The 12,538-nt window shown below is 43.4% G+C and overlaps 1 protein-coding gene across 1 annotated transcript in view; it reads left to right on the forward strand.

The window, feature by feature from the left end:
* TMEM163 (transmembrane protein 163) overlaps positions 1-12,538 on the forward strand; it is a 259,119-nt gene that overhangs the window by 154,556 nt on the left and 92,025 nt on the right. Inside the window, exons 3-4 of the mRNA XM_081579251.1 lie at positions 7,583-7,626; positions 8,991-9,082. Coding sequence (XP_081435377.1) covers positions 7,583-7,626; positions 8,991-9,082 — 136 coding nt within the window. The remainder of the gene's footprint in view (positions 1-7,582; positions 7,627-8,990; positions 9,083-12,538) is intronic.

A 12,538-nucleotide genomic window follows, 5' to 3' on the forward strand; every position in this document is an offset into this window, starting at 1 on the left:
GCCCCAGCTAATGAAAGCTTCTCAGATTCCAGGGAAGATGAAGCTCTCAAAGAATGGTGTAGGCTTTGAGAACTGACCCATGATACAGCTTTCTGTAATTTGCCAAGAGCCACACCTGACAGTGGAAATGTCAGAGGCTAGTGTTCATGAAGCACATGTGATTATTTAGCAGGCATTTTGCTGGGTATAGCAGACATGGGGATGACACTGCTGTCTCTTCCCTTAAGCTGCTCAGGGCTACACCCTCAAGCCTGCCTGGCCAGCTACATACCCAGAGGGGCCAGTTGAGCGAGGACAGCCAGGTCCAATGCTGCAGGAAAGACAGCTGCCCAAGAACACTTCCTGTCTGAATGCAGCACTGGCTCTGCTGAAAGGGACTGCCCAGCACCAGCAGATCTTGGGTTTTCGAGACAAGTCAAAAATTCAGGTGTTTTTTTCCATTCCTTCCTTCCTTTCCTCCCTCCCTCCCTTTTCTTTTCCTAATTTGTGAAGTCTCTCAATTAAAAATTTTCATAGTTCTGATACTTGAATCATACTATATGGGTCGAACAAAAACTTCTGAATTTCATCCTCGGGTGGCCCTCTTGCAGATTCTGGTCTAGACAAAGTACAAGGTTCTTACTGTGCTGCCACTGAAGATGAGTAGCTGAACAGGTTAAAACGTCTTGTTGATTTGTTTTTCTAACTGCATTCCCTCTTTCCTTTCAGTGATGACTGAATTCAGCCTCCTGTCACTCATTTTTTGTAGTACGTTATATTCTTGTTTGAGTGGGAGGGAGCGCCTGAAAGCTGTTGGAGGTTCTGTTTAAGAGAGTCAGAACATCAGTCAATTTTGTCTCCTCCTGCTGCCTACATTGCAGCCAGTGTGATGAAACTGGATGGCGGAAAGATGGATTCACAAGTCGAGTTAGTTCCATGGCTGTGGGTGAGGTGGTTGCTAGGCATCTGAGTGACAGAGGTGATCTAATTAAAGTGGGATTGATTTATTAATGGAGCTTTACTGGGTACATAATTTAGCAACTCAGAGGTGTTATGGGCCTGGGGTATTACTAAAAGAGTGCTAAGACTCAAGACAATTATTGCCTGGCTTTGGTGAGAATGACAGATGGGTCCTCATTGTTGGTTAAATTTTGCCTGCAGTTGAAATGGCCTTCTTTGTTTCATCCTTGAGGGGCTCCAGGCCTTGACCCGCAGTTGCCTCGCTGGCTCTCTCACCTCCCTGTGCATTTCCAAGGCACTTTGTCTGCTCCTCCCGAAGCCTCTCTGGGAGCCCACTGCTCCTGCTGCTTACTCAGCTGCGTGATTTGCATGTGGTTTGGCCCTGACAATGGGTTGCCTGGGTCTGCTCCATTTTCCAGCTGTCCTTCTGTTTGAATTGGAGTTTCCAGCTGAAGTGATTTCTGGCCTGAGTGGGATTTATTTAAAGAAGGTCTGGTCTTTAACTAGACCTGTATAAATATTTATTTAGGACTTCTGTTGCATGTGTGCTTCTGGGAATGTAGCTCTTATTACCCCCTTGACATGTCAATGAAAAAAGAGTGTAGGACACACAAAAACTAGGGAGGCTGGAGGTCCCTTAGGGGGGAAGTGACATTTTGCTTGTGTCCTTGGCCTGTCTGCCCCCACCATGCTTCTGAGAACTCTTTGGAGGCATTTCCAGGCTTCTCATGTAGGTGATTTGGCCTTGGGAGATGGGCTTCAGAAACAGAGACATAATGAAGATGTGTATGGTAGCTTGCGTTCCTCTTAACCAGAAGCTCATGTGTGCTCATGAGCTCACAATGCCACCTGCTCCCTGGTGTGCATCATAAATATTATTTCTGCTGCATTGTTACAAGTTGGGTAACTTTCCCCCCAAATAAAATGGATTTCTTTTTCTAGTTTGAACGAACATATAGGCTGGTTGTGGAAAATATAGGCAGTACAAAGAAGTAAAAAGAAATCTACTCAAATATTCCTACCCACCAAAGATTAACTGCAGTTATCATTTGATGGATTTTTTTTTTAATAAAAGTTGTTTTCAGTGCATTTTTAAAGCATAAATGTACAGTATCACATATATCATTTTGTCGCTTACCTTTTCTACTTATATTCCCAAACAATAAGGAGATCTATTATCTCACGTAGCTCCCTTCTTACTCCCTTTTGTCTCAGACCAAATGGCCTCATACATTCCAGGTACTCCACCTCAGGGCCTTTGCACTGACTGTTCCCATTATCTGGAAGTTTCTTCGTCTAGGTGACTGCATGACTCACTCCCTCACCTCCTCCAGATCTTTGTTCAAATCTCACCTTCTCAGTGAAGCCCCTTCTGACCTCTCCATTCAGTTTGCACCTGTACCAGCAGGAGGCTTCTTTAGTGGCTTGGACAGTAAAGAATCTGCCTACAATAAAGGAGACCCGGATTTGATTCCTGGGTTGGGGACATCCCCTGGAAAAGGGAATGACAACCCACTCTAGTATTCTTGCCTGGAGAATTCCATGGACAGAAGAGCCTGGTGGGCTACAGTCCATGGGGTCACAAAGAGTTGGCCATGACTGAGTGACTAACACTTTCAATTTTCAGCCAGAACTGTTCCTGACTTGGACCGTTCCTTTCCCATGACACCAGTACTGGTGGCACTCAATACACCAGCTATTTATTATCAATATTATTATTCTTTCTAGTATGCTAAAATAAGCATTAGCCACCAGTACATTTGCTAAACATTTTTGAACAGCTATATATATATAGATTATTCTTTAAATGGATCACTCTTTAATCATTACCCTACTGCTGGATATTTAAATTGTGTCCAGTGTTTTGTTATTATAAATCATGCAAACCTGCTATGAACCTTTTGGTAGAAGGTATTTGTCCATTTTTTAGGCATTAAAAGAGATTCTTGGAAAAGGAATGATTTGGGTCAACATGTATTATATCCAGTGATACAAACTCAACTCAGACTGGCTGAAGCAAATTAAAGGAAATTATTGGTTGATGTATTTGAAAAATATAGGGGTAGACTTCAGGTGGGGCTGATTCCAGATGTTCAGTCCATGTCACCTGGCTTTGGTTCGTTATCTTCATATCCGCTTTCCTCTGTGTTGGCCTCATTCTAAGTTGGTCTTCATCACTGAGGGCAAAATTGCTACTGGCAGCTCCTGTTCTCATGCTGCCAACTCTGCGTCCCCTCTTAGAAAGACATCCTCTTCCCAGTATTTTCCCCAGAATCTTAGGACAGGTTCTCACTGGCTGAAATTGAATTGTGCCATCTCTGAATCGTTAACTTTGGCCACGGGACGAGGGTAGGCTAGAGTGGGGGTCATGATGACATCCCACCCAAACCCCATAGTCTGAGGGTAGGTGACCTCCTGTTTCCCAGAGGAGACTCAGGGTCCTTCTACCCAAATGGGGAATGGCTGCTAGGCAGGCCCCAAGCTACAGATCTTCATTTGACTTAGGAACATCCTAAGGACTCTGCATCTTAATATATAAAAAACAAGATAGCAGGGAAAGTGAGAGGAGCCCCGTTGCTATGTGTGCGTTTCTGGGTGTGTAAGGTCAGCCTAATCAGATGGCAGCCTCCTTTCACTCTCATCACGGGGGAGCAAGAGGTGGGGAGTAGTCTAGGTCTCAGCTCCTTGGGGAATGAGACTCGGTGGCCTGTAGGAAGTACTGTCTCCCTGAGTGCATGGTTCAGTGATGAATGTTAGAGACAGTCTCTGAATGTGAGGAGCAGAAACATTGCTGAAAATGTCCCTAGTTTCCCCACTGGTACCAGTGGTATCCAGATGAATTTGGAGGCTGCTGATATTTGGGATGTGTAGCCAAGATTCATCGTCTGTACACTTTTGTGTCAAATTGAAATGTGGAGACAGGTTTGGGGTGAAGTAGAAAAGAATAGCTTTATTTCTTTGCCAGGTGAAGGGGGATACAGCCAGCTAATGCCCTCAAAACTGTCTGTTCCAACCTGGAGGGGGTAGTGAGGAGTTTTATTGCAGTGGTTCAAAGAGGAAGGCGTGATCAGCTCATGGACATTCTGTGATTGGTTGGTGGTGAGGTGATAGGGAGCATCATCAACCTTCTGGTCCTTACTGGTCTGGGCTGTGAGTGCTTGTGGACAGCATACAGTTAACTTCTCCCACCTGATGGGAGTTTCAGTATATACAAAACTGCTAACAGATCCCTGGAATAGGAAATGGCAACCCGCTCCAGTATTCTTGCCTGGAAATCCCATGAACAGGGGAGCCTGAAGGGCTACAGTCCATGGAGTCGCTAAGATACTGCTATGTATATATCTCTTGAGAGGGAACCAGGATCTCGTTGTAAGTCTGCACTGTTGTTTCTTGGCTGCTCCCCCCTTGTCTCTACATCCCCTCCCTTCCCTTGTTAGAATCTGCTGTTTGGAACTCAGGGAAGGCCTTGGAGGCTGAATGAAGCCTGTTTCTTGCAAACAAGAAAACGAGTGACGCAGAAAGGCTTTTGCATCCAGGGCCCTGCTTAGTTTCAGGTGCTCTATTCAGGAGCAGCTGCAGTATTAAACAGCCTCACACCACGTGCTGAGAGCCACAGAGACTTCATTACCTTCAGCTGGACCTCTGCCTCAACCAAGAACAGCCTTTCTAGGAGAGCTTCGCCCTTGCAATGGGGTTGGACCTAGTCAGCTTGCAGCGTAATGGCCTGAGGTCAAAAGGGCCTTTTCCTCTTTGTTGTCCAGTATTGAGTCTAGCACCTGCATGAAAGGCACTGCTGGACTTTTGATGGATCTTTGCTGGCTTCCCAGCTCCCCTCAGCCATGTACATGTGGGCTCCAGGGCCACCTGCCCTGTAATCTCTGCCTCGGTGGGTTATTCTGGCCCAGGAGTTCTTCAAATGAAACTCATTCTGAGCGTGAGGAAGGTTGAAAATGCCGTGATGAAGACCCTGCAATTGACTTCCTTTCTGTGGGAGCAGGGGCTGTCTAAACTAGTCCCACCTTTGAGTCCCTTCTTATCCCAGAACTAGAGTATGTCTTGTCCAGTTATGGCTCCCCACACTCCCGCCCCCACCAAATGTCATTTACTCTTCAGAAACTCCTAAAAAGCTGGCTGATCTCTTCCTCTGGGTCCTGTGCTAATGACTATTTGCTGTTCTGTCATCTAAAAGGCTTGGGGATTGCTCCCACAGGACAGCTGCCAGAGCTGTGGCCAAGTGGAGGGCCCTTCAGTGCACCCTCAATTCCCCACACAATCTTCAGCCTTTCTCATCAAGAAAATTAGATGGAACCAATTTAGAAGTAAATGGGACATGGGAATGCCTTCCTTCTCTTCAGGACTCTAGGTGGTCCTGGAGTCCACCTGCTCCCATTTTCCTTGATGCATGGGGGTGTAGAACAACATAAAGATTTCATTTGTCCTATCAGTGATTCATCCACTGGGCAAGCTTAAGCCACACAAGCAGAATTTTCCAGTATAGTTCTGAAAGTACATGATATCATGGGCCTTGACTGCCATGGAGTCAGGGAAATCCCACCCTTCAGTGGCTGTCTCCTTTGTTGGATTCTAGAGTCTGAGACAAGGTTCCTTGTGTTTTTTGATAAAATCAAGTGGGCATCAACTTTGAAATCTGTAACTTGTGGGGCCTTATGTCAATGTCACAGGTGTGGAGACCTATAGCAAGGTCACAGGACAAAAATCTCTGGAATTAACCAGGTTCCATAGCAACTGTTGCCATGAGCCTCCTGATCTAAACCTGCCAATTCCTTGACCCCATATTAGGTAAAATACCCACCCTATTTAATTCACCCTGGTGTCTCAGAAAGTAAAGAATCTGCCTGCAATGTGGAATATCCACGTTTGAACTCTGGGTCAGGAAGATTCCCTGGAGAAGGGAATGGCAACCCACTCCAGTATTCTTGCCTAGAAAATTCCACGGACAGAAGAGCCTGTGTTTATACCCCATGCTTGTCTCTCTGCTCCTCAGTCTGTGTAACAAATCATGGCCAACCCTAGCTCTGGCGTTTCCAAGTTTCAATTCCAACAGGGTAAATTGACCAACTAGAATCCCAGTCTCAATTATTTGTTTATTTTTTAGTTGGGAACTTTACTAGAACACTTGCCAATCACTTGTCCCAATTATCTATAAAAATCAAGTCAGTAGTTGGTTGCTTATAACATTCAAAGGGGCTTCCCTGGTGGCTCAGTGGCAAAGAATCTGCCTGCCAACGCAGGAGACTTGTTCAGTCACTGGGTCGGGAAGATCCCCTGGGAAAGGAAATGCAACCCACTCTAGTATTCTTGCCTGGGAAATTCCATGGACAGAGAAGCCTGGTGGGCTACAGTCCATGGGGTTGTGAAGAGTTGGACATGACTTAGTGACTGAACGACAACAGCAGCATTCAAAAATCCATCAAATTGTTGCTAGGCAAAGAAGATAGGTATATTGACATACTAGATTAGATCTACCAGGAACTTGGTCAGAGTTGGGAGAAATGAGTTCTTAGTGTGTTTATCAGCTACATCCTTTATAACAATAAAATTCTTAGATTCTATTTCTGCTACACAGAGGAATTCCTTATACATAGAAAATGAAACATGTTTGGGTTGCCCTGGGTTGGATGACCCTGCCCTGTGGCTGAGGGCAGGAGTACAAAGCCTAGTATGGCTGCCTGGGGTCCATGTGGATAAGCAGAGAGCAGCTCTCAGAGAAGGGACATGTGCTGAGTTGAGTGGGAGTCCAAAGGGATGTTGACTTCCATGCTCTGTATCCACGCCTTCCTTACTCCTTGAGTGAGTGCTTGTAACACCTGTGCCTGCAACAATCCACTTCACAGCCTTGCTGACCCTCGGGGTTGGGTTTCATTCTTTATTAGTGAGTGGGCATGTGCTTGTTTAATACGGCTTTTGCCTGGAGCCCTGCCTTATTAAGTCAAATTGAGAACTGTCTTGGAAGCTGCACATGGTTTTGGCACAGGACAGATCACAGACAATCAGACAAAAGTGCCACTCAATCAACTTGCCCCACAAAAGGTAGATTGGTTTTTGAGTATGGATGAAATATGTCTTAATTATAATTGTGGCACCTACTTTTGTAGACACCTCTTGTTAAAGATAATTCTTGTTTTTCTAAACAGTTTTGTTGAGGTTCACACTGGATTTTAAGCTCTGGAGGGCAAGAGATTTTTTTCCAACTGTACTAGCAATGGTGTGTGTATCAGTAAATACCTTATTATGAGAACAGTTCAGATGGTTACAGTTTCACTTTCAAAGTTTAATATGGTTCCCAGCCCTCTATTCCCAGTTGTTAAATTCTCAGAGTGTCAGCAGTCATTTGACTGACAATTGCTTGAGCGTTTTCATTCAGAAGCTGGCCCTTTGGTGCTTCAGGGTACACTTGGAGGGGAGGTTGTTGCAAGTGAAGTCTGGAATCTTTTCATATCACTCTTGAATTTTTTTTTTAATTCTCAGATATGACAAGTACAGTTAATTTTTAATTTCATTCTCATAGAACTTTTCCAGTTATGTTTAAAAGGCCATATCAAATATATGAATACTCTCACAAATGAGAGAAAATATTCACAAGATCTTAAAATATTCTGAATAATATTTTCTTTCTTTTTAGCTGTCTCCGTTATGAGGTACAGCGCCTCTGCTTTTGGGTTTGCAGTAAGTAATCTGAAATGTACTTTTATGAAGTTTTGCACGTTTCTCCCGGGCCCACAAATCTCACTCTGGGGCCTCTGATTTAAGAGGGTGGTTAGCAGATGAGAGAGAGAGCATGACAAACATACCTTTTATGGAAGTCGCTTCTACAAACAATTGTAATTTGATAGAAGTAAACTGCAATGACAGTGTATAATTCTCAACAACAGATCAGGGCCACCATGTTTTCTGCAAATCCTTGAGAGGATTTTTTTTTTAGGGTTTAGCCCTTTCCCCACCCCCTTAAGGTTGTAGGTTTAAAAATGGGCACACACTGAAGTGAAGCATTTGCTGGTGTGGGCAAAGGTGATGTGAGTTAAGATGGGGCTGCCGGCAATAGGATGTCAGTCTTCAGCCAGACTAGGGGTACCCTGGTTTCTGAACCTGCTTCCGGATGAGAGTTGGTTAGAGAAGATGGGTCTCAGATACTGAAAACTTGGGTAAAGTCTCCCCACATCTTCGAGAGAGCGTTAGTGCTTGTAGTTTTCCAGACAAAAAGTGTGTTGGGGTAAGGTGATTCACGCAAAGAAATCTCATTTCAACAGCCCTCCTGCTTCAGGGCTTCCTGTACCTGATGGTGTGTGTTCCCTGTTCCCAAAGCCACTTTTCCCGTTGTTTTGAGGACTTGCTTTTCAGAATCTTTTGAAAGGTGTGGACTGTCTCTCCAGAAATTATACACACATGTCACCCTCCTACCCTGCCCACCTCTTTCACTCACACTCCTCTCTCCTTTCCCTCCTTTCTTCACTATCCTCTTACACACTCCCTTGTTCATTTGAACAAAAGCATTGATTTTTGTATCCAATTTCACAGTGTTGGCAGACCTCGTGGAGCACCCTGGGTGACTCCACCCTCACCCCTGGACCCCAGGTAGAACAGTCCTATTGAGAGCCAGAAACACAGAGTCCTTGGCCCAAATCCTTTGCTTGGGATGAACAGGAAAATGCTGAAATTATCTTGCCTGCCCTGGGGAGGTCAATTTCACATGTGTCATCACCCCACCCCCATCACCAGCGTGCTGGGAGTCAGGGGTCCTGGGAGCAGAGCTCAGCACACATAGAGTGTGGCTCTCCCCGTACCCCCGGCAGCAAGCGACCAGGAGGAGCCATGACCCTGGCACCACGTGGGCATGTTGGGTGCCCTGACTTAGAATTCTCAGGATCACCACCTTGAGGATGCTGAGTGGCCAGCATTGTAATGATGTGAAGCCTCTTTGCTCTGAGGTCACTGGTTCAGATGTTCCAAGTCACAGAACAATTGCCATGTGTCTTCACAGTTGTGACCTATTAACTCTGGAAAACCACTAATTCTGTGTCTCCTCCTTCTAGTTTGATGCCATCCTCGATGTCCTGTCATCGGCGATTGTCCTATGGCGTTACAGCAACGCGGCCGCTGTACACTCTGCCCATAGGGAGTACATGTAAGTGGATTTTTATCTTCTTTCACTTTGCAGAACCCTTGCCACGTAACTAGGCTGTTAGCACGGCTCACCTTGCAGCTTTGGTACAGTGATGAGAATAAGGTCCCCAAATTGCCTTTGAGGGTGGCTGGTGTGATATCACCAATATGATTAGCCCCTTCTGGGATGCTCAGAGAGATGGGATGTCCCCTTATAATTTTCCCTGTTCTCTGCTCTTGAGCCTGGAGTGAATGTTTGTATGCTTATTTGTCTGTCCATCTATTCATTTAGTCATCTATCAATCTGAAACTGCACAGCTCAGATTGGGACTTGAACCCACGGTCTTAATTGAAATCATACACTCAGTCTCAGGACTTAGTGAAGCTCAGATTCTTTATGTCTCAGCACAGAAAGAATTTAGTAAGAGACACAAAGTGATAGCTGAGAAGTGGATTTATTTAGAGAGATACACATTCCATAGACAGAATGTGGTCCGTCTCAAAAGGCTAGAGTGGCCGTGGAAGAAACACACTCCACAGACAAAAGTGTGGGCCATCTTGGAAGGCAAGAGACCCTGAAATATGAGGTGGTTAGTTGTTTCCTTTTTTTAAAAAAATATTTATTTATTTGGTGTGCCAGATCTTAGTTGTGGCATATGGAATCTAGTTCCCTGACCAGGGATCAAACCTGGGTCCCCTGCATTGGGAGCATGCAGTCTTAGCCATTGGACCACCAGGGAAGTCCTGGGGTGGTTAGTGTTATGGGCTGGATAATTTCATAGACGAATGAGTGGGAGGGTTACTCCAGCTAGCTTGGAGAAGGGACAAGGATTTCTAGGACTTGGGCTACCACCCACTTTTTGGCCTCTTATGGTTTGCCTCAGAACTGTCATGACACTGGCAGGTGTCTCATTTAGCTTGCTAGTGTATTACAATGAGTGTATGTATAATGAGGCTTCAGGCCTACTGGACATTGACTCTTCTGCCATCTTGGACCTAGTTTGTTCTAACCATTTTTTGTCATGTTCTATGTCAATGCCCAATGCCCATATCCTATGACATATGCCCATGTCATTCTTTTAAAGGTCATGCCCTGCCTCCTTCCCTCCCGTTTCAAATCCATCTAAAAATTCATTCATCCTTCCATCTTCTTTCTCTTTGTGTTACCGAAATTTTTGTTCCTTTGAATTTTCATGCTTTTTTTTTCCTTTCAAGTAAGATGTGGTCTCCACTGTGATTTACAGAGGACGTTTTGAAAGCATTCTAAATTATTCTACTTGTCTTCTGTCCTTCTGTGTATTAGAAAATGTTGCTTCCTCAGTCTCCACGTTTCTTGGGTGATTATTTGTCTTTGAAGTATTTGTGTTTGTGACCATAAAGCATGTGTCTTTTTCAATTTACATTTTTTATATTCTTGGTAATTCCCAGATTCCAAAGTCGGATTTGTTGACTTTGAATCTCAGCTCCACAACTTGTCAGCTTTGTGACTGTGGGAAGCTACCTTAACTGCTCTATGCTCTGTTTCCTTATCTGGAAAAAAGGGGGTATTTGACAATTGTGTGAGTGAGATACTAGTCATCATGATATACGACATAATATCACATTATATATATAAACTTATGACAGTGTCTGGCATGTAGTTCAATAAACTTTAGCTGCCATCATTATTAATTATTAAGGGGATTCCCCTGAGACTGAGTCACTGTGGCTTGTCATTAGAGCAAGAGCTTTACTCCACTTCTATAGCTTTTGTACAGCTGAATACAAGTGAGGAAATGCCCTGTTGTTTGTGGTGGTGCCCAGACAAGAGGTACTCTTGATGGAGATGGTTTGTCACACTCATGGTTTGTCAGTGTCAGGGGACTCAGGAAATAGTAATATATCTGAGGTTGCTTGTGCCAAATGGAAAGCTTTTGAAAGATGATGCCAAAACTGACTCGCGAATGAAAGCCAATTTTAGTTTAGTTGTTGGCTTGAGACAGAGCACTAAAGCTCCTTTGAAGTGTTAAATTAGCCCTTTTAAGAAATATAATTAAAATATCAACTCTGTGACATCATAGATGATGTTATTTAGGATAAAGTTAATTTTTGAAAAAGTGAGTCATTTTACTGGTTGGAAAAATCAGGAAGCAATAGTAGTAAACTGATTTTGCAAAAGATCAAATAATGGTTCCATAGTGATCAAAGTTGAATTACCACCTGTCTAGCCAAAGGAACAGTGAATGCATCTACCCAGACTGTTGCTGATTGGTCTTTGAGGAATACAGGAAGAACAGTCTAGAGAGTGCAGTATAGAGACATGCTTGACTTTCAAGAGCTAGTCCATGTCCTGTCAGATGAACACATATTCTTTGGATCCATAGTTCTGTTACCAATATGGCAGCCACTAGAGGCTCTTTTAGCATTTATATATGGCTGCTCCTAACTGAGAGGTGTTGTAATGATAAAATACACACCAAATCCCAAAGACGTAAGAAAAAAAGAATGCAAACATTTGATTAATATTTAGAAAGCAATATGGATTACGTGTTGATATAAGAATATTTGGGATATATTGGGTTAAATAAACTATTACAATTTTACTTCTGTTTACATTCTTAATGTGGCTTTTAGAAATTTAAAATGACATATGGGACATGTATTAAATTTCTGTTGGGCCTTGCCCTCTGAAAAGAAAGCTCTTCTCTCTGCCTTGCTTATTTTAGAATTAATAATCCAGAATTTGATTTCCAATTCTAGAAGGAATTGTGTTCACTGTTTCTCAGTTTCTCTTTTCTAATTTGCTTTTAAAATCTGATTTCCTTTATGCTAAAGTGAGTCTCTTACATATTAGTCACAAAACCACAAATTACTGTGGCTTTTCTATAGTGTTGGGATCTCTGTGAATGTTTACCAGGTGGCCAGCATGTTATCCAACATTGATTGATGATGAGAAATGTCATTGTTTCACTGTTTTTAATGATCCCCAAATATATACCCTTAAAAGTATATCTTTAATAATACCCATGAGGCAGAAACTCACCGATTTGCTTTGATAATTCCCAAATGATTGTTCCACATGATGATGCCCATGGATTCATTTGGAGATTCTTAATCTAGGGATTAAAACAACACTCAGAATCCTCTGTATTGTTGGTTTAGTTGAGAATTTTAATCTCTGGCTCATCCCATGTAAATTAAAAATTCATGAAATCACTGCCAGCTGAGAAGCTGGTGTTTGCATATTAATGAGCATGAATGAATTATAAGGGGCATAGCTAGAAAAACTACTGGTTTTCAGTTAGTTGCTGGAGAATAAGTTTTGACAAAATGAGGAAATATCCAACCAGTCCTTAGTTAACTCTTCTAATTTTCCCTCTTTTGTTTCTAAGCTTCAGAGTGAATCTTGAACTTGGAATTGCCGATGGATAGTGATAGAAACCCTGCTCAGCCTTCTACCTGATGACTGTGTGCACTAACTGTGGGTGTGATGGGTGTT

Source organism: Giraffa tippelskirchi, chromosome 3, assembly GCF_054371585.1.
Source record: "Giraffa tippelskirchi isolate mGirTip1 chromosome 3, T2T-mGirTip1v1.2.pri, whole genome shotgun sequence".
In the NCBI taxonomy this organism is placed as follows: domain Eukaryota; kingdom Metazoa; phylum Chordata; class Mammalia; order Artiodactyla; family Giraffidae; genus Giraffa; species Giraffa tippelskirchi.